The sequence below is a fragment of the Vicugna pacos genome, chromosome 11 (genome assembly GCF_048564905.1).
Source record: "Vicugna pacos chromosome 11, VicPac4, whole genome shotgun sequence".
NCBI classification, from domain to species: Eukaryota; Metazoa; Chordata; class Mammalia; order Artiodactyla; family Camelidae; genus Vicugna; species Vicugna pacos.
Genome location: NC_132997.1, coordinates 48514880 through 48538127, shown reverse-complemented (window position 1 = coordinate 48538127; position 23248 = coordinate 48514880). Strand labels below are relative to the sequence as shown.

General features: G+C 32.7%; 1 protein-coding gene across 4 annotated transcripts in view; it reads left to right on the top strand.

Moving 5' to 3' along the window:
- Positions 1-23248, top strand: part of ADK (adenosine kinase) — a 410069-nt gene that overhangs the window by 279916 nt on the left and 106905 nt on the right. For all 4 annotated transcript variants that reach the window (XM_031682313.2, XM_072971270.1, XM_072971268.1 and 1 more), the window contains one exon: positions 1365-1535. In XM_031682313.2, the coding sequence (XP_031538173.1) occupies positions 1365-1535 (171 nt within the window). The remainder of the gene's footprint in view (positions 1-1364; positions 1536-23248) is intronic.

Genomic DNA, 23248 nt, shown 5'->3' with positions numbered 1-23248 from the left:
TAATTGTAGAACCAGATTCAAAATCTTAGTAATCTTTGGACTCTTTTCTCCTTTGTCTCCCACATCTTAATCAGGTACTAAGTGCAGTATGTAATACTCCCAGTATTATTTCCTTACACAGAGCCACATGCAGGCTTTTATTGACTGTTGCTGTCCAGATTAACCTTCCTCTGAATTCTTCTATAAGCTTGTTATTCTTTTCTTACAAGGAAAACTTCATTACCCATCATTCATCCTCACCCCACCTAATAGACTCCTGACCCGCCACTCAGGGTCCTTTGTGTACTTAACTCAGCTGACCTTTCAAATTTTATCTTCCTTTGCTCTTTGTGTGCTCCATCATTCACTTGTGCACCATCTAAACTAAATCCCTAGGTGGAGGTTATAGCTCAGTGGTAGAGCAGTTGCTTAGCATGCACAAAGTCCTCGGTTCAATCCCTAGTACCTCCATTAAATAAATATAACTAATTACCTCCCCCCCAAAATAAAATTTTTTAAAAACGAAATAAACTAAATTCTTACATAAGCATCCATGTCTTTTTTTTTACTTTCTTTCATCTAGAAAGCATATATATGTATATTTTTTAAAGACTTTTACTAATGTTTAAGATATAGGTAAATAGCATTTTAAAAGATAGCTTTCCTCAATGAAATTTTAATTAAAATATTTTTCTGTTTCCTTACAGAATTATTTTCTCATTATTTGAAAATTCTAATTCAGAATCTTCCTTAAAAATTCAGTATAGGGGAGAGGATATAGCTCAGTGGTAGAGTGCATGACTGGGTCCTGGGTTCAGTCCCCAGGGTTCAATCCCTGCCATTTAAATCAATCAATCAATCAGTCTATCAGATTACCTTCTCCACACCCCCCTAAAATTTTTTTTAATTCAATATAGATGTCTCATAAAGTAACAAGCTATGATATTAGTAAGCTAATTGCATTTTTAAGTAAATACCAAGTCACTTACAAGAATCTAAACTATTTGTAAGGAGCTATAAAGATCCAATCTGCCTTTGTTACTATTACTCTAATTTAAAAGTAATTATTGTCCTGAATGAAACATTTCAGATACTTCTTTAACGTAGATTCCTATAAATCTTTCAGTTTTGAGTATAGCAATCTAATATGAAATAAATAACGTCCTATTCTCTGATAGAATGGCACACGTCAAGCATATAGTACTCATATGATAAACTTCTCTCTCAATCAAATGCTGCTGTTTTTTGCCTTGCATCTTATAACTGTATTATTAAAGTTTATGTTATGTGGGCTTTTGTATTTTGTGTAGATTTCTTTTACTCTCACTGAGAGTGACTCTGTGGAGATTGCACTTCTGATTTCCTTCCTTTTTTTCTTTATCCAGGGTTTTTTTCTCACAGTTTCCCCGGAGTCCGTATTAAAAGTGGCCCGCCATGCTTCTGAAAATAACAGAATTTTCACTTTGAATCTGTCTGCACCATTTATTAGTCAGTTCTTCAAAGAACCGTTGATGAAAGTTATGCCTTATGTTGACATACTTTTTGGAAATGAGACGGTGAGTTACTTTTTTTATAAAACTACCTGGTTGTTTTGGTTTCTGGTTTGTGCATATGTTTAGAAATATATAAATAACCTAAATATTCGCGTAAAATTCTTGAGAATTACATAGTAAAACTGCCTCAATTTAGACCACTCTACCTCAGTATTTTCAATATTTCCTTCAGAATATACTAATTTCTTACATAGTAAAAAATTGGTCTTTTAAAGAGTTAGATCATTGAGGCTTATAATTTACATATAGTAAAATTCACTCTTCTTATTGTACATTTCTGTGAGTTTTTGTTTGCAAATACTTGCTTGTCATGTGCCTATGACCACAAGCAAGATAAAAAACATTTTCATCACCTCTTTCAGTCAACCCTTTGCCTCCTCCTTAGCTCTTGACATCAACTAATTTGTTTTCTGACCAGGAAAATAATGTTTTTCTTACGAAATTTTTATGAATTAAGGTAAGGAACATCTAACTAAAATAAATGTTTTATGAAGTTAAGTACCTCTTCAAAGTCTGAGTCTAACTTAACTTAATAAGATATGAGTAAAATGTTGGATTATTGTGATTTGTATTAAATTTCTTTATTAATAGTATCATTTTTCCTAATATTTGTATGTTGTATTTGAAGGTGTTGAAGTGAAGGTTCATTTAAACTTTTGCAGCTGTTTCTTTTTACCAAGAATATACTTTCATTATAAATTAGTGGAAAATAACTTTTTTTGCTTATGTAACATTCATGGCTTCTTTCTAACCTGTAGACTTTAAAAATCCATGAAATAAGAAAAAAGAGAGAGAAAGAGAGACTTTTAGTGTATCTTCATGTGACCTGAGCAGTATCACTTGACTTGAATGCCATAGTCTTTATGTGTAAAGTGAAGGTGTTGTATTAATTATCCCTTTCTGATTCAAATTCTATGGTCCTAACATAGTTTGATTATGTTCACTGATTTTGTATCTAAATAAGGTAACTGTGATGTCTGCCTAGAGTAACATAAATTTTGAGCTGGAAATAGTTTATGAGTTATTTGTAGAAATAGTATGGTGTGAATATCTTTAAAGGCACTAACCAGTTGAAGAAAATGCTACATTTTTGTTGATTCACAAAGTGACAAAATGGCAAGAAACAGTTGTAAAAACCTTGATCTCCCAGGTATCTATCTGTTCAAATAGAAGTCTCATTTGACTAAAATCTTTTGTTTTACATTTTCCCTATTGCCAGTTTTATTTTCTGAAGGGTAAAGGAAGTACCTAGTAAAAGTCCTACTCTACCTCTTTAAATAACATCCTCAGTATAGTGGTCTGAGAATCATTAGGAGAAATTGATACTTGAACTCAGTTCTTTACTGTCAGGAAAAATTAGAATAGCAATACTTAATATATACTCTAGATTTTAAGAAGACAAACTTTAAAGCTGTTTTAATAGATAAATATGATTCCAAGGAATGAGATTTTAGATGTAAAGACAACTTGAGAGGATTGAATACCATCAAAAATTCAATTCTGACTTTAGAATCTCAAATGAAACCTTAATTAAAAAGAAAATGAAGAGGAGCCTAAAAAAAAAAACATTGCAGAGCACACAGAAAACTCTTTAATAAGAGCTCACATTTGTAAAACACATGTAAAAAAGATGGAAAGCACTTATATAACCAGGAAATAATGCTAAAGGTTTGGCAGAGACATAGGAGAATAGAAAAGAATAGAGGCCCAAGAATGATTACGTTTGCAGAAAATGCAGATGATATCAAAGTTGTCTTCAATTGTTTTGGGGAAAAAAATTCCAAAAACACAATCAACAGAAAAAAAAGTTGGACTATATCAAAATTGAAAAGTTTCGTACATCAAAGGGCATTATCAAGAAAGTGAAAAGACACCCCATGGATGAGAGAAAATATTTGCAAATAATATATCAGATAAGGGATTAATAACCAAAATATGTATCTCAACAATAAGAAAACAACTCAATCCAAAAATGGTGAAAGGACTTAAATAAGCATTTCTCCAAAGAAGATGTACGGATGGCCAATAAGCACATGGTAAGATACTCACCATCACTAATGATTAGACAAGTACATATGAAACCAAAATGAGGTATTACTTGACACGCATTAGAATGGCTGTTGTCAAGAAATGGAAAATAACAAGTCCTGACAAGGATGCAGAGAAATGAAAACCCTTGTGCATTGCTTATGGGAATATAAAATGGTGCAGCTGCAGAAAGACAGTTTGGTGGTTCCTCAAAAAGTTAAACATAGAATTATTACCATATGATCCAGCAATTCAACTTCTAGGTATAACCCAGAAAACTTCAAATAATGAATTCAAATACTTGTATTACCAGTGTTTAGCAGCATTATTTACAATAGCCAAAAATTGGAAACAAACCATGTGTTCTTCAGCAGATGAATAGATAAAGAAAATTTGATATATACATCCAATGGAATATTATTCAGTCTTAAAAAGGAATGAAATTCTGATACATGGTACAACATGAATCAACCTTGAAAACATTGGGTCAAGTGAAATCAGCCAGAGACAAGCAGACAACTATTGTTTTATCCTGTAAGAATTCCACTTACATAAATACCTAGAATAGTTAAATTCATAGAGGAAGACATCAGATTTGTGGTTACCAGGCACTGGGGGAAAGAGAAAGTTGGGAGTTATTATTTAATGAGTACAAAGCTTCTGTTTTGATGACAGAAAAGTTCTGGAAATGGATAGTGGTGATGACTGCACAGCATCGTGAGTATATTTAATGTCACTGAATTGAGCACTTAAAATTATTAAAATAGTAAAATTATATTTTATATTTTACCACAGTTTTTTAAGAAATCATTGATTCTACAAATGACTAAAATTAAAGTTTGACTAGAACTTAGGCAGATTATTAAAGAAATTCTTTTTCCCTACCTAGAAAAGGAAGTAGTAAAATTACAAAGTTCTTCATGGCTACAAGTCATGTCAGGATAACTTTTTACTTTTTTGGTATGATTGCTATTCATTTGAATTCATTTCAGCAGATTCATAGTACCTGTTACAGCAGACCAATTAACAGTGGGAGTATGGTATATTTGAGACAATTTGTCATAATATGGATTATAGAATAATAAATATTAGATACAGGGCAGTTAGATATTTTTGATATTTTTATTGAGCCAATCTCAGAAAGTCTTCTGATAAATTAATAGACTTCTAGTGCTATGCCTCAGTGTTTACCCTGAGCTTTGCTCAAGTTAACTATCAATGATTCGGATAAAGCTGTATTTGCAGGTAATGCAAATGCAGAGAATGCAAATAATGAAACATGTTAACAAAAAGCAAGTACTTTGAATGTCAAAATGAGACTTTCAAAAATTGTCATAGAAATATCAGTTGAGTGATGAAATTTAATAAGGATAAATAACAGTGATACCATATTTGATTATAAAAAGCAAGTATGGTGTTCTGAGCTTTGTTTAATCTTATCTTTATCCCATTGTTCTCTTTGAATATTCTAGTAATCATAAACTATCTTCGGTTTTCTAGGGGAAAAGGGGACATTTATTTCTAAATTGCGATGAGGTGTGAAATATGTTTCTCAGGGAATATATATAGGATTGTTTCATCTGTCTCCCCCTCCTCCCATCAAAAAAACTCCTCAGATCTACTGTGCTTGATTTAAATTCTCAAAATGTCAACACTTACCTAAAACCAAACGCACTTGGGCTCTTATTTTCTGCCTTGATACCACTTTCCCTTTCATAGGGTTGCATAATAGTAATGATGCTTTAAAGCTTGTCTGATAACCTCAATATATTAAAAAAAAAAAAGGCCTTGTCCACCAAGGCGCTGTCTCTTTGCAGGTAATGAAGGACAGTGATCCTTGTGGGACAAGAAATAAATGAGATGACCCCTGTGATTACCCCAACTTACCGCTTGGAGAGAAGTTCCAGGCCATTGCACAGAGAAGAACCCAAGTTGAGTCTCTTTGAATTAAGGAGCCAGAGCTGGAAGTTCAGGAAATCTAAAGCTAGATAGCTGCAGTTTGCAATTCATAGTACCAGAAAGGAAAGAGCTGCATAAGAGAGAACACAGGAAATCTGCAGAATCCCACCCAAGTTTTTCATCTGAGTACTGATCAGCACAAATGTGTAAGGAAACTAATGAAGGCTGGGAAAAGAACCGCCTGAAAAGATCTGAGGGAATCATCCTCAGAGTGCACACAGAGCCTGTAACCCTTCTTATTCTACTAGCCAGAGCAGATAACCTCATAATTCATGGGGCTTCAGATTGAGTAGTCAGAACACTATTGGGGCAAAATTAGTCTAGAGTGAAGCTCCTGTGGTCTCTTCCAATAATATTATCCCAATATGCAGATGGTCCCCAACTTTGCAATGGTGTGAAAGCAGTATGCATTCAGTAGAAACCTTACTTTGAATTTTCATGTTTGATCTTTTCCCCAAGCTAGCATAATGCAGTACAATACCATCTTGCTGCTGGGCAGTGGCAAAAGCCAGTGCTCCTAGTCAGCAACACAGCCTCGGCAGTAAAGAACCCATACACTTAACAACCATTCTGTACGCGTACAACCGTTGTGCTTTTCTCTTTTAGTACAGCAGTCAATAAATTACATGAGATATTCAAAACTTTATTATAATATAGGCTTTGTGTTAGATGGTTCAGCCTAACTATGGTCTAATGTAGGCATTCTAAGCATATTTAAGTGGGCTAGGCAAAGCTACAATGTTTGGTAGGTTAGCTGTATTAAATGCAGTTTTGACTTAATGATATTTTCAACTTGCACTGGGTTTGTGTGGGCATTACATCATCGTAAGATGAGGAAGATCTGTATTTGACAGCTTTTATGTAATGGACAAATTCCTTGAAAGACATAAAGTACCAAAGCACACTCACAAAGAAATAGAAATAGAGACATGCAGGTTATATATTACATAAATTGAATTTTAGCTAAAATTCTTTCCACACACATACACAAAAAAAAATCCCACAAGGGCCACTTTGCTTCAGTGTTAAATTCTACCACACATTTAAGGAATAAATAATACCAGTTCTACAGAAACTATCCCAGAAAAATGGAAGAGGAGGAAACACTACCAAAAGCAAACAGAGAATTACAAGAAAAGAAAATTATGGACTAAAATCCTTCATAAACAAAGATGTAAAAATTTTTAAGATAATTTTAGTAAATCAAATCCAGTAAATGCAAAAAGGATAATTCATCATGACCAGGACTATAAGATTAGTTTACCAATCAATATAATTCACAGTATAAATAGAAAACAAAAAGCATGATTATCATAACAGACACAGAAAAACACATTTATCAGAATTCAATATCCATTCCTGATAAAAAGCCCTCAGAGTACCAAGGATAGAAGGGAATTTCATCAACCCAGTACAGGACATTCACAAAAAAATGTACAGCTAACATCATACTTACTGATTAAAGACTCAATACATTCCTTTAAAGCCAAGAACAAAGCAAGGATGTTCACCCTCTCCACATCTATTCAACACTGTACTCAAGGTTCTAGCCAGTGCCTTATTAAAGGCATGAAAAACACCCCCAGATTAGAAAGGAAGAAGAAAAACTGTCTCTCTTATCAAACACCATGATCATCTTTTTAGAAAGTCCTATGAAATCTACAAACAGCTGTTAAAAATAAGAGTTTAGAAAGGTTTTGGGATACAAGATAAACATACAAAAACCAGTTGTAATTCTACATGTTTTTCTACATGTAATTCTACAGCAAACACTCAGAAATTACTATTTCTATTACCATAAAAATGTATAACATACTTTGGGATAAGTCTAATAAAAGATATGCAAATCCTACATACTGAACACTACAAAATATTATTGAGAAAAATTTTTAGTGAACTAAGTAAATGGAGAGAGAGAGCATGGTCATTGATTTTAAGACTCTTGTTAATGTGTTGGTCCTCTTCAAGTTGGTCTGTGTATTCAACATATTTTAATAAAAATCCCAGCACACTTTTTGTTTGTTTTGTAGAAGTCAACAAGCTTATTCTAAAGTTAATATAAAGAAACACTGGACTAGAGTAGCCAAACCAACTTTTGAAAAAAGAATCAGAGGACCTATACTACATGGTTCAAGACTTACTATAAAGCTACAGTAATCAATACAATGTGGCATTGGCTTAAAGATAGACAAATAGATCGGCAGACAAATAGATCCATGGAGCAGACGAGATAGTTCAGAGATAGACCAACAATTGATTTTTTTTCACCGAAGTTTCAGAAGCCATTCTGTGGAGAATAGTCTTTTTAACAAATCTTGCTGTAGCAATTAAATATCCATATCCAAAAAAGCAAGCTTCAATCCATACAACAGAAAACTGTGCAGCTATTTGAATGTCCAACATTAAAAAGTTTGACCATACCAAATATTTGCAGGTTATGGAGCTAGTAAAACTGTCGCATACTCCTTGTGGGAATGCAAAATGATAACAATTTTTTGAAAAACATTTTCCCTGTTTCATACTAAGTTATATATGCACCCAACATGTGACTTAGCTATCCTTGTGGCTGTTCACCCAAGAGAAATGAACGCATATGTCTATGTAAACACAAAGACAAATGCTTATAGGAAGTTTTACCTGTAATACCCAAAGTCTGGAAACAACTCAATATCCATCAACCTGTGGATGGATAAGCAAATTGTGATATAGCCATATATTAGAATACGGCTCAACTGTTTTAAAAAATGAACTATTTATTTTTGCATCAAAATGTATATATCTCAGAATACTTAACGCTGGGTGAAAGATGAGCTGCCTGACAAAAAGTACATTCTGTGTGACTCCATTCAAATTCCAGAAAACGCAAACTATAGTGACAGAAAGCAGATCCATCGTTGGGCTGCAAGGCAGTGATCACAAATGGACAAGACAAAACTTTTGGACATAATGGATGTGTTCCTTATCTTGACCGTGATTGTGGTTTCAGAAGTTGTTATGTGTGTCACAACTTACCTAATTAGATGCTTTAATTTGTGCAGATTATTGTATGTGAATTATACCATAAAGCTATTTTAGATGAATACATACTATATGATTCCATTTATATAAGTTTACAAATGGGAAAATTAATCTAGAGTTTTCAAGTAAAAAGCTCCAAAGAACCAATGTTAAAATGTAGTTGTGAAATAGGTGAGGGAAATTAAGAGATACCCTCTCACCAAGGAAGAACAATGAAGTGCCAAGTTCTTATTTTTTTTGTTTACAGTGTGTCAAATTTCTGTTATTTCCATGGAAGATCCCTTATATTTCAACAGCAATATCAAGCCAGAGAGAAGTGCTTTGATAATCCTGGGTTTTAATCTTGACAGTCTATTAAAATTATCATACCTTATCATTGAATAATGCTTTAAAGTTACATAGGGTATCACAAACACCATCATTTAATTAATTACACAACAGTTCTCTGGCTGGTTTTCTAGTGCATGTGAAGTTTTCTGCTTGACTCATGAAAAGTACTGTTGACCCACAAATGAAAAACAGGGAGTTAGGGGTGCCAAACCTAAATAGAATTGAAAATCTGTATATAATTTATACTCTGCCCCCTACACTCAAGTTTCCAACAAGCCACATATCGTGTAATGCTATAGTATTTACTGTTGAAAAAAATGTGTGTGTAAATGGATTCATGCAGTTTAAACTGGTGTTGTTCTCAACTGTACTCAATTTTTGTTACGTTGTTATTGAAAGTGTTATTAGGAGTATTGATATTATTCCTCTCCTATGTTTCATTTAACTAATTTGCTTGAATAACATGCACTCTCCATTCCCTTGATAAAATATAAGTAGTGCCATGTGAATAAGGGAAGACTATTAGGCTATTCTCTGATATACCAACTTACTTCTCTTCCGTACAAAATTGTCTGCATTAAAAAAAGAAAGGCTCTTATCTGGTAAGTAATTTGTATTCATTACATAATTATTTAATGAATATAATCTGATAAAATGTGAGTGCAAAGAGAATGAGAATTAATTTAATGAATTAAGTTTGGTTGAAAAACTCAATAAAGACAAATCGCTTTAAAAAGTTGTTCTTGAAATATATGTGGGCATGAAAATTACAAAAGTTTAAAGGAAGAAGAAACCATAAGTATCTATACTCGAGTTCTTCATAGAAGTCTTTATATTTTGACTCTGCTTCAAGAAGGTGAAACTGGAATTCATAAACTATGAATTATGGATCTGGTTCTATAAGAAAGACTCTAAAATATGAACATACACACACTAAAAGTCTGGACCCTACTTTAAATATTAGCAAGTGATGTATCTTTCTATATTAATAAAATGTTTAGACATTGTCAATTAAAAATTTCAAATTTAATCAATTTTCTGATTTATTAGCCAACCACTGTACCTTCCATTTCCTCATACATAAAGTGAGGAATTTGTGTAGAAATACTAGATGATCTTTTAAATTTTTTCTAATAGCTTAAAAATGTTTTAAATGAACTATGAATTCATTTTCTCAGGCATTCTAATATTGCATAATACTGACCAGATTTATTATCAGTCAGCAAAATCCTTGTTCTGAAGTATTAAATAATATAATCCCTAACATTAATTTTAGGTGGTTATTCTTTCTCATTGTTAAAATTAACAGTCGCAATGGTAATGACTTACAAACTAGATTTTTCCCATCTCTAACTCTCGCTATTTCTTTTCTCTGATTTGCCCAAGGAAAAGGATATTCTTCTCTAAAGAGTATCTGAAAATATTTGGTTGAGCTCATTCTGAGATAAAATAGAAGTGTCTAAGGGAATACCAATGCTGCATTAATGTGATAAAAACAAATTATGAACTGATGTGGTTTACTTTCTTTCTTTTCTTTTATCATGGTAAAAAAAATTAACATAAAATTTACTATTTTTAAGTGTATAAATAAACCCCTTTACTCATTGGCTGTAAGTACACTGACAGTGGTGTGCAACCATCATCACTCTCCACTTACAGAACTTTTTCATCATTCCAAAACAGTAGCTCTGTACCCATTAAATAACTCCTAGCCCCCACTCCCAGTTCCTCATAACCACATTCTCCTGTCTTTCTCTATATATTTGACTATTTTAGATACCTCATATAAGTAGGATCATACAGTAGTTGTCTCTCTGGCTTATTTCACTTAACATAATGTTTTCAAGATTCATCCGTGTTGTAGCATGTATCAGAGTTTCCCCTTTGTTTATCCATTTATCTGTTGATAGATACTCAAGTTTGTTTTTACCTTTCAACTTTTGTTAATAACGCTGCTGCTGTGAACACCTATGTACAAGTATCTAAGTCCCTGCTTTCAGGACTTTTGGGGTATATAGAATTGGAATTGCTGGATGGTATGATAATTCTTTGTTTAACTTCTTGAGGAACCACCAAATTGTTTTCCACAGCAGCTGCACCATTTTACATTCCCACCAGCAACGCACAAGGGATTCCATTTTTCCACATCCTTGCTAACACTTATTTTCCCCTTTTTTGGCAGTAGCCATCCTAGTTGGTGTAATATAGCATCCCATTGCAATTTTGACTCGCATGATTTACTTTTTACCAAGATTCAGAAATGCATAGAGATAAATTTCTGTGTTGCCTCAATTAAAAATTCTTGGTAAGCTATTAAGTCGCATTTTGTACTTTTAAACTGTACATTTGAATTTATTGGTTGTTCTGTTAAAGTAGTTCTGAAACTACCCTTATATATAAATTCTTTAAGTGTTAACATTGTATTTTGCATTTGTTTCTGACATCTTCAAAGTTTAAAGCATTTTCATTCAGCGACAACCATTTGTTACCTAGACTCACATGTAATCAGCTTAATAAAGGACATCCTACATGTAGGTAATTATATTCATTGATGCCTGCTAATGCAAGCTGCTTTGGAGTCATTATCTAGCAATACATGACTGAAAGAACTTGATTATTATTCTTGTTTTTCATTTTTATTAAATTAAGAAGTTTTTTTTGAATAGTGTCATCTTGCAAATGGTTCTTAAGAGTAATACCTTTCAAGGCTCCATAATCACTAGATAATTAACCTGCCAGGATTAAGTACACTCAACTTTGCCTCAGGATGCTTAACTCTCAAGTAAGGTCAATTATCTCATGATAATAACTGCTTTGTCAAGAGTTACCACTTAATTCCACAGTGAAACGTCACATCACGCGTACAATGTGCTTTTAAGATAGAGATTAAATAATAAAATACAGCTTGAAAATTGGGCAGAAGATTTCAGTTTAATTATTTCATACATATTAAGAATGCTACGTTTTAGATAAAACTCTCCCTCATAGACTTAGTATTTAAAATCTCACAGATGATTTCTATTTATAAAGACTTTGTGTTACTCTGGTTCATCCATCCTTTTGCTGGCAATATTCCCACATTGTACATTTTCTTGCAGGGAAATCCATTTTAAACCTATTGATTCTGCAGAAGATTCAGTATATTAAAAAAAAAAAACTCTAGTGCAGACAAGGAAAATTGAAATTACTCTTTCTTAAGTAATGATTTAACTTTTTCAAAAAAAATCTTTTATTTATCAATGAATGAATTAAGAAACAGTGAACAGAATCCTGCAGTTTTTTGTTGTGGTGGTTTTTGTTGTGGCCTAGTAGCTCTTCAGTCATATTAAGACTATGATTTATGGCCAAAAACAGGAATGCTACTTGATGCATCAGGACATTTGAAAGAAAAATAAAATTGGCTTAAGTATTTGAATCCATGTTTTCTAAACCTGAATAGCTGTATCTCCTTATAAGTAAACCTCAATCATCTTTTTACCAAACAAGATAGAATAGGTTAGCTTTTTCATCTTCTTTTACCTATTTTACAGGGGAGAAGGGCCTTTGTAGGTATTTATTGTTGACAGTGTTAAATCCATCTTAATCTAATAGCCATGATTCTATCATTTTAATAATATAAAAATAATTTGAAAATAGCAATAGTGCTTTTGATTATAAATAGCCTTTGATAGACTCTATCTTATATGAAGTATTTTGTCAGTGTCTATACAAATATATCATTTGCTAATTCAATATCAAAATCTATGTAAATCTTTAAATTAGGTGCACCAAATATTATTAAGTGTTATACATACATACATCTTCATCTAGATAGCCACTCTTTGGTTAGGGGACTTTCTTTTCTTTATAAAGGTTTTATTTTTAATTTTTAGAAAATCTTCCTTTCTCTCTCAAGTCTGTGTTCATTTATCCTCAGAGAATTCCTTTTTTAATTTTTACATCTTTTTGTCAAATCTAATTCCTTAAGATGCATGATTTCCAAACAGTTGCAGAGAGCCAACCTGTCACCAGATCCATATTCTGACAGTAAAAGAGACAGTCTTCTTTTCCTCATATCAAGGTGTTTCAAACATGAATGTGGGGAATATGGCTGTATCTAAAATGGTAATTCTACTCTTTTAAGATTACAAAAGTGCTTCGTTTCTTCCAAGAAAAGAGGGAAGTCACCTTCCTGAGACCATATATAGATCTTTTCATTCCAATTAAGACTGAGCTATGGATTTGTAAGCTTACTTAGCTCCTGGGTTTAACTTTCTCCTTAGGGTCCTTCTGATATATTTTACTTGCCTGCAAAAAAAAAAAAAAAAAAAAAAAAGAGATTCACTGTAGCACAAGGGAGGTGTCTAATGTCAGTGGCATGTTGTAAAGATGTGCTGGGGGAAAGATTCAGAAAGCGCCAAAGGCTGTTTAAGTATATGCTTTGTGTCTCTCCTGCTTCCTCTCTGCTTAACTCTCTCCTTTCCTCCTTTTCTCTTCTAATCCCCACCAACACATACCCTTCCTTTTTACTCACTTCATCTCCCTCTCCCTTACCAAGCCAGATTGCCTCTCTAGAGATGAAAGGTTTTTAAATCATTCCCAGACTCGTCATTGGTAAAAAGCCATGTAATTTGAAATGGTTTGAATTGCTATGGAGGTGATTATATTTTATGCACTGATTCCATTCTGTGTTGTTCAGTATTTCAATTAATCTTTTTATTTATTTGAGTGTTTTAGTTACTACACTATGAATTGTGACTGTTTTAGTATTACTTGTATAGTATGCCATGATATTAAAAGTAATGAGTTAATATTTAACACTTTTAATTTAATGAATTTTAAATTTTTCTTATTACTAAAATTATAATGAAATTATGCTTGTAAATAAAAACTAAATTTATATGACAGAAGAAGAAACACAGGACTGTATTTAGAAAATCTGGGTTTGACTCATCTTGAATGTTTCTAGGCCTTCTTGTGTATGTATGTATATATGTATGTATGTATGTATGTATTTATATTGAAGTATATAGTCAGTTACAGTGTGTCAGTTTCTGGTATACAGCACAATGTCCCAGTCATGAATATGTATACATACATTTGTTTTCATATTCTTTTTCATTACAAGATATTGAATATAGTTCCTTGTGCTATACAGAAAAAAATGTTTTTATCTATTTTTATATGTAGTAGTTAATATTTGCAAATCTCGAACTACCAAATTTATACCTTCCTACCCTCTTTCCCCTAGTAACCTAAGATTGTCTACTATGTCTGTGAGTCTACTTCTGTTTTGTAGATGAGTTCATTAATGTCTTTTTTCTCTTTTACATTCCACATATGAGTGATATCATATGGTATTTTTCTTTCTCTTTCTGGCTTACCTCACCTAGAATGACAGTCTCCATATCCACCAATGTTGCTGCAAATGGCAATATTTTTATGGCTGAGTAGTATTCCATTGTATAAATATACCACAACTTCTTTATCCAGGCATCTGTTAATGGACATTTAGGTTGCTTCCATGCCTTGGCTATTGTAAATAGTGCTGCTATGAACATTGGGGTGCATGTTTCTTTTTGAATTAGAGTTCCCTCCAGATATATGCCCAGGAATGGGATTGCTGGGTCATATGGTAAGTCTCTTTTTAGTTTTTTGAGAAATCTCCATACTGTTTTCCATAATGGCTACACCAAACTACGTTCCCACCAACAGTGTAGGAGGGTTCCTTTTTCTCACACCCTCTCCAGCATTTATCATTTGTGGACTTTTGAATGATGGCCATTCTGACAGGTGTGAGGTGATACCTCATTGTAGTCTTGATTTACATTTCTCTGGTAGTCAACAATATTGAGCATTTTTTTATGTGCCTATTGGCCATTTGTATGTCTTCATTGGAGAATTGCTTGTTTAGGTCTTCTGCAAATTTTTGGATTGGGTTTTTTTGTTGTTGTTGTTATTAAGTTGTATAAGCTGTTTATATGTTCTAGAAATTAAACTTTCATCAATTGCATCATTTGCAAATATTTTCTCCCATTCTGTAGGTCATCGTTTTGTGCCTTTTTTCTTTGACATTAGGAGGATAATTGGCAAATTTTAAATAGGTTCTATAAATTAGTTAATAATATTTTATCAACAGTAATTTCCTAGCTTTGATAGTTCTAAAATGGTTACATAAAATGTTTACATTTCAAAAACTCCTAATGTCCTTTTTCTGATCCATATCTAATCTATGATCTCAGGTTGCATTTAGGTATATTTCCTTAGTCTCTTTAAATCTGAAACAATACCTTAGTATTTCTTTGTCTTTTATGACCATTACACTTTTGAAGAGTACAGGTCAGTTTGTTTGTAGAAGGTCTTTGAAAGTAGGATTGACTGATATTTCCTCATAATTCTTTTTGATAAGGATACCTCAAAATGCTATTTTTTTTTCATATATTATATCAAGATTTCAACTTGTCTCATTACTAATGGTTTTAGCTTTGATCACCTGGGTGACAAGATGTTGGGCCAATTTATACACTTTAAAATTACTATGTTTCCCTTTTAATTTAATTTATAAGTATCTTGTAGGGAAATACAAGAGACCACATAAATACTTTGTGCTTTTACTATATTTTTCACCCACTACTTTAGCTTCCTTTGATAATTCCCACCTCCAACAATTACTGTGGTATTTGCCATTTGGTGATTTTTCTATTTCCATCATTTATTAATTGGAATTCTATGTAAGGAAGAGATGCTTCTCCATTTATTAATTTATTTGTTCATATCAGTGTAATTTATGGATATTTATTCTATACATTATATAATCCTTTGAAGTCATTACTTTGTTTCTCCAGTTATCTCAATTTTAGCCATTGAGAGCTTCTTCATGTTGGTTCCTCTGCTCTTTTGATGTGCCCTGTTTAATTTTTAAGCACTTGTTTACTTCCTGGCACCACAAGTTGTTCCAAGTTCATCTTGTATTTTCCGTCTCAGCTCTGAAATCATCCATTTCTTCATAGTGTTCTGGTTCCTTGGAGACTAATTTATTAGAGATTATATTTAGAAACCAAGAGCTGGGAACTAGGTGTGCTCAGTGCTACTGGGTGCCTTCTAAGCCTTCCCTGCAAACAGACCTAAGAAATATATGTATGTACATACATATACACTTTTATATCTATCTGTCTATCTGTATTTATATTAAAAATCATAAGACTGTAATGATAACTCAGATTGCAATCTAGCATCACAAGGTTAAAACTAAACTTCCCTCTTGCCTTGTTCATATTCCTTTTCCTTGGCAATAAGAAACCTGGCTTTCATTATCTGCACTTTAATGACTCAGTGCTCAAATCTAAAATACCGATAGTTTCAGAATTTCATATGCTATTCCTTCTGTCTTTATCCTTACCCCTCTCCAGTTCTATCTGACAAAATTCTACTTATCGATTAAAACTCAGTTCAAACAGTATCTTCCTCACTTTCTCTCCTCTTTCTCCTCCCTTCTCCACTCTATTCACTTAGTCATTTTTTAAATTTGATTCTGTGATATTTTGTGTATAATTATAATACATTATTTTTTTCTTAACATTGACAGTGTCCAGTAATTACTTGCTAATGTGTTTTCTCTTACACTGACACATTTAAAATATTTTTAGTTTATTACCTAAAATATTGACCCTTGTTTTAACAGTTTTATCTACTCTATATAACATAATAATGCAAAATTAAAATTAACTTGTAGTTAACTAAACTTTGAATGTTCTATTTACTGCTGTCATACTTTCCGTTCCCATCAAAAAATAAAAAGCTGTACAATACATGAGTTCTTTGGTTGGCTCTTGAATTTGAATGGCAACCCTAAAATTTAAAACTTTTGAAACAGTGTGAAGAAATTCCCTGCATATATATATGGAGCAAAACTGAAAAATACTCAGCCCTATCATTTTTGTAGTTTAAAAAATGCACACATTTTTCCTGCCCTCTAGGCACTAGCATTAGGTGACAGTATGCACATTGTATGTTTGTGCACTTTGTTTTCCCTTTATCATTACTTTTTCCCTTAGTTTTGTTTCTTCAGCAACAGAGAAGACTGTCCTGGCAGTCTCCCTGGAGTTAGTGTCAGACTCCACAGTTTTAAGGGCTCATTTCTCCACAAGACTGCCCCTACTCAGGCTGAACTTTGAGGGTCCCCAGGCCACCTACACTTCTGACCAGCTCGACCATGGGTTCAGGGATTGCCACAACCCTCTCAGGTTTGATAATTTACCTAGATGACTCACAGAACTCAGGAAGGCACTGTACTTACAATTATAGTTTTATTATAAAGGAACAGCCAGATGAAGGCATGCAAAGGAGAAGGTCTGGGAGATGCAGAGATTCCAAGTCCTCTTCCTTTAGAGTCAAAGTATTTAACCCTCCTGGCACATCATTGTTTTTACCCACCAGGAAGGAAGCTTCTCTAAGCCTGAGTGTTCCAAATTTTTATTGTAGTTTCATTATTTAGGCGTGATTACTTAAATCAATGGCCACATAATTAAAATCAATCTCCAGCCCTCCATCACTGGAGGTTGGCCTGATCCTAAGCTCCAACCCCAATCCTGAAGCTATTTAGGGGCCCACAGTGAGTCACGTCATTAGCATAAGAAAGACACTCCATTCACTCAAGAAATTCTAAGTATTTTTAAAGCTCTGTGCCAGGAACTCAGAACAAGGACGAGATAGATTTTTTATTATACTATATTAAAAGTGTAATGAATAGATTATTATTTTTGTAAGTTTTATAATTGGGGTGGGAATCATGCAGTCTAATATAAAAATGGAAGAAAGTACAAATACACCAAATTTAAAATGACGGAGGTAATAGTAATGGAAACTAAGAATTTTGTAAGAAAGTTTCTTTCAAGACCACAGTCTGGGTGCTAAGGATGCTCATTTTTGCAAGATTGCTTCTTTGTTCTTTGTAGTCCTCATCAGAGGCCAGGGCTGGGAAATATGTGCATGATATATTGCACACACACAGTGCGTGTATGTATTTACATTTGTACACATATTCATCTGTGTGTATATCTAATTTTTTAACCTAGGTAACCCATGTATTATGCTGTTACTTCCAACTCAACTTTAGGGCTATAAGCTTTTTACCTATTGTTTCCTGGAATGTATCTTTTATTCCCTTTCTTTGGCTCTAAGTATTCTGGTTCTTTAGCGTATAAGGTATGATAGAATTAGAAATCCACTTGCTTTTTCATTTACTTTATGCCATAGGAAATGTACCACAGTCTCATATTAATATTCTTAACATTACCATTACCAATACGATTGCTAAATATAGTTTTAATTTTTTTACTTATGAAAAAGTTAAAAAGTCTATATTTTATTCCATTTTTACTCATTGTACTACATTTTTAGAGTATATAGTATTTATAAATGTTATTCTCTTCCCTGTTTGCTTTCACTTATTCTTGGCTCTATAATTGATATATATTTAATTACTGCCACCAATCCTCTGTTGATGTTTCTTTAGTTGTTTTGATTTTCTGAAACTTACTGTATAGTGGTTTCCTCAGGAAGGCCTCATGGTGAACAGTATTCCATGAGTTTTCTCATGTTGTTAACCATTAGTAGCCTTTATACTTAAAATTCAGTTTTGCTAAATATAGAATCCTTGCTTCATACTTTCTTGTGTGTTTTTAAAATATAGCTTCATTTAGTAGAACATGTGTTGATGTTGTTCATTCTGAGTCAAAATTTTCAGAAATGTAAAAGCATGTATCTCTTTCTGTGCGAAGTTTGTTTTTAATTAAAGTATATTTTATTAAAATATTTTATTAGTTTCAGGTGTACAACATAGTGATTTTTTATAGATTATCTATATTTAAAATTATTACAAAACAATGGCTATATTTCCCTGTGCTGTGCAATATATACTTGTTGCTTATCTATTTTATACATAGTAGTTTGCATCTCTTGATCCCTTGTTCCTCCCTTCTTCCCTCTCCCCATTAGTAACCACTAGTTTACTCTCTATTTGAGTCTGTTTCTGTTTTATTATAAACATTCGTTTGTTTTATTTTTTAAATTTCACATGTACTTGATAATGCAGAGTATTTGTTTTTCTCTGTCCTACTATTTCTCTATGCCTAATACCCTGTAGGTCCATCCATATTGTTGCAAATGGCAGAATTTCATTCTTTTTTATGGCTGAGTAGTAGTCCACTGCAGATATAGAGAGAGGGAGGGAGAAAGAGAGAGAGAGATGTGCATCTTCTTTATCCATTTGTCAGGTAATGGGTAGGTTGCTTCCATATCTTGGCTATTGTGAATAATAATGCTGCTATGAATATTGGGGTCCATGTATCTTGTCAAATTAATGTTCTCATTTTCTTCAGATAATATATCCAGCACTGGGATTGCTGGATCATATGGTAATTCTATTTTTAATTTTTTGAGGAATTTCTATACTGTTTTCTGCAGTGGCTGCATCAATTTATAGTCCCACCAATAGTATACAAGGGTTCTCTTTTCTTCACATCCTTTCCAACATTTGTTATTTGTAGACTTTTTGATGATAGCCATTTTGACAAATGTGATGTGATATCTTATTGAAAGATTAAACATTATTCAGAATTTTGGTAATACCCAAATTGTGTGCTTTGGTAAAGTGATCAATATAAAAACAGAATTACTGGGTAATAGATTTTCAGAAGAGAAGTAATGAAAGTTTCTTTTAGCATCTTTATAAGTTTAAGGCACTCTCTTGGAAATTTAATGTCCTTTAATCTGACCACAATTTATTGAGAGCATATTCTGTATCTGACACTGTGTTCTGTCTTTGTGTTTTAAAATCTTTTTAGAATGTTAACACTGCTGTTATATAGTCAATTAATTATTACACAGCCTTTTCCCTCTCAATTTTTTTCAAAATAAGAATCTGCAATGTGTTATCACATATGGAGTTCAGATCTGGCTTAAGGATCCCAGTTAATGTGAATAATTGTAAGGACCTCGATTATGTGGTAACCTTGTACTAATTTAACAAGCCCATGAATCTCTGGTCTTCACCAAAAGCGTTTTGTCAGCCCTGTTACTCTCTGGTTTCAATCCATAGTGTAGAGAAGGGAGACTTGGGGACTGGGACTACAATTCCCTCTTGTCAAATTGTGCTACCTGAGGCGGCAGGGTATAGCTCAGGTGGTAGACTGTATGCTTAGCATGCACAAGGTCCTGGGTTCGATCCCCAGTATGTTCTCTAAAAATAAATAAATAAGTAAACCTAATTACCTACCCCCCAAAAAAAATTTGTGCTACCTGAGAAACAGAAGACTTAAACCTACCATCTTTTATTGTATTCAAGAGCTAATTGGCTCCTCCTATTTTTAATTCTTTTTCCTTGGAAGAGTATTCTAATGTTCATTCAGAAATATGACTGCTCATAGGATTTATGATAGATATTTTCAAGACCAAATGCATACGGTGTCTTTTGACTGTTGTTTTAATATTAAACTACTAATGCCTTTTGAACCATAATGAATAATGCATTTTGAGAGGCAGTGTGTATTTACAGTAATTGACTGGAATAAAACTAAATATTAAGCATGAAAACATTAATTAATAGGGTGGATATTAGTAGTGATTTTTTCACATTAAGGTAGAATTCTTAATTTGATAAATAGAGTTCTTTTATTACAGCATGAAGCCTACTTGTGTTGATAGTTTTTACAACATTAATTTCTTATGACTTGAGGAAACACACGTTTTCTTTTTCTCAGCATGGTGTTTTATTTTAAAATGACCTCTTCATTTTTCTACCTTTTCCAGGGGAAAAATTCTGGTTGGGAGGTAAATTCAGTTTACTCCTTCATAATCAAACTTCACATTCGTTATGCTGAAGTCAGAGTTTACATTTCTTGGTATGTCAAACCTCAAAATACACCACAAAGACCACAAAATAAATTAGCAGAAATTTTGTTTGTTGCTCAGGACATTTGGACCAGCTACAAAATGGGTGAAAAGATACAAACCTATCACAACAATGTTGTTATAGCTGAATGGTACTTAGTACTTAGAAATAACAAGTGGAAGATGTAGGAGAAGGGAAGATTTATGAGGAGACTTTTAAAATGTGATTTTAATGCATTAATTACTGTGCAGCAAGAGCATGGGAAGAAGTAGGCCTTTTCTAGAAATACTTTTACCTCTATTTCTTTAGCTACTCTATTACATTAACTGAGTTCTGGATTTTGTTTCTTTTTCTTTTATTCTAAGCAGTCAGAAGACTACTCCTAAGGTGTCCGTGATTTAATCAGATTTTCCTTATCTCTTTGTGTAATAGGCAATATGAGTTCAGGGAATATTTCTGGGAAGATTGTTCATACCTAGATCAGTTTCAAAGTATAGCCTTTAAAAATTACCTGTATTGTGAAACAACAGAATGTGTCAGATAGTTGGGAGAAGACTAGAAGCAGAAGAATAAATGGACAGACTGGCTTAATACTTACCTTTTGGTACCCCTCATTCTTCAGAAAGTAATTGAGAATGTATTCAGCCTTCTAATGTATTTTACAATTATCTTTTCATATAGTATTAAAAATAAATTCTTATCCTGGAAGTTTATAAATATGGCAAATTAACAAGTCATGGATTATATATTTTATCAAACTATCTTTAAGTGATTTTTAATAGTTTTCCACTATAATAATAATACATGTTGATTATAGCAAATGAAAAACATACAAATGTGCAAAGGAAAAATTAAAATCAGCAGTCATCATATCATCCATTTACTGTTCTAAAAATTTTTGTGTTTCCTTGCAGTGTTTTTTCCACACATATTTTTAATCTTTTTATTTTGAAATGATTTCCAAATGAGAGAAGAGTTGTAAGAAGAGTACAAATAAATTTCTCCCATATGCTCTGAGCATTCTCTGTCTCTATATATATATGTGATACACAGTACAGATTCAAATTTTTCTTGTCTCCCAAGAATGTCCTTTCTAGTGATTTTGTTTTGCTATTCTAGAATCCAGTCCAAGATCATGCATTGCCTTCACTTGTCACTTCTCTTTGGTTTCCTTTAATCTGGAACAGTTCCTTGATCTTCTTTGTGACATTGTCATTTTTAAAGCATATAGCCAACAGTTGGATATATGCAAAGTTTTAATAAACTGAAATTATTTTCATTACTATAATTTTTATTTCTCCTTTTCCACTTAACATTATATTTTCAATGTTTTCCAGTGTCATTAGTTGTTCTTTCAATTTTTATTTTAGATTGCTATATAATATTATTTATTTTCATTAGTCTTGTACTGTTGAACATTTTTAATGTTTCTAATTTTTTCAGTATTGCAAATTCAGTTGGGAAGAACATCTTTATAAACAAATCTTCAATGTAATTTTAATTTCTGAATTCATCTATCAAGTATTATGTTAAGCGCTTACCACATGGAGCAACAAAACAAAAATCCTACAGAAGACAATAATTAAATGTTTATCTATATGATGCTGAATATAATTAGAATGGAAATTTGGAATGAAGGAAAATTACCAGATAATGAGCTTGCCACATTCAGCAAATAGAAATATAGGATATCCATTTATATTTGAATTTCAGATGAGATTCACAATGTTTATACAGTTACACTAAAATTTATTAACTAGATGTCTGAAATTCAGATTTAGCTGAGCATCTAGTATTTTATCTGGCAGTCGTACCAGAAGATTGAGTGTTCAGGAAACCTTCATGGTAGAGGCGATGGAAAGGAGTAAAGAAATATTTTACACAGATGGAATGGTTTCAGGATGCAGGAATGCATCCTGAATGCAGGAATGGGGTATGCTCCATAAGGATAAAAATTCTCTGTTTCATTCATTGCTATATTCCCAACCCTTTCCACAGCACCTGCACACTGTAGACACTCAAGGTTTTCAGAATAAATTTGCACTCTGAACAAAACTAAGCCTTTTGGAACAGGGTTATCTGTTGTAATTAAGTAGATAAGGATCAAATTTCTTTGAGCCTGGAAAACCTATCAGAAGAATTTGGACTTCCTGCCTTTCTTTATTCATTTATTTCGTAATGATTTTTTAAGTGTCCACTATGTACCCAATATTAGGGATAACTTAGGTGAATAAAAATAAACATGGTCCCTACCCTCATGGATCTTACAGTCTAGTGGGAGTGACAGACATTATTCAATTAAGGCACTTATTAATTTATAAGTACAACATAAATGTTATGAGGGGAAGGTACTTTGTTCTGAAATCATATAATGTAAGAGTGTATTCTTAAAAATCTGACCAAGTTGAACATGGGGACCTTGAGTGACAGTTTTAGGTCAGGGGTATCTATCCAGTGATTTGCAGTCAGGGAGCTTTAAAAATCATTGTCACATATTACATTTAATCAAAAC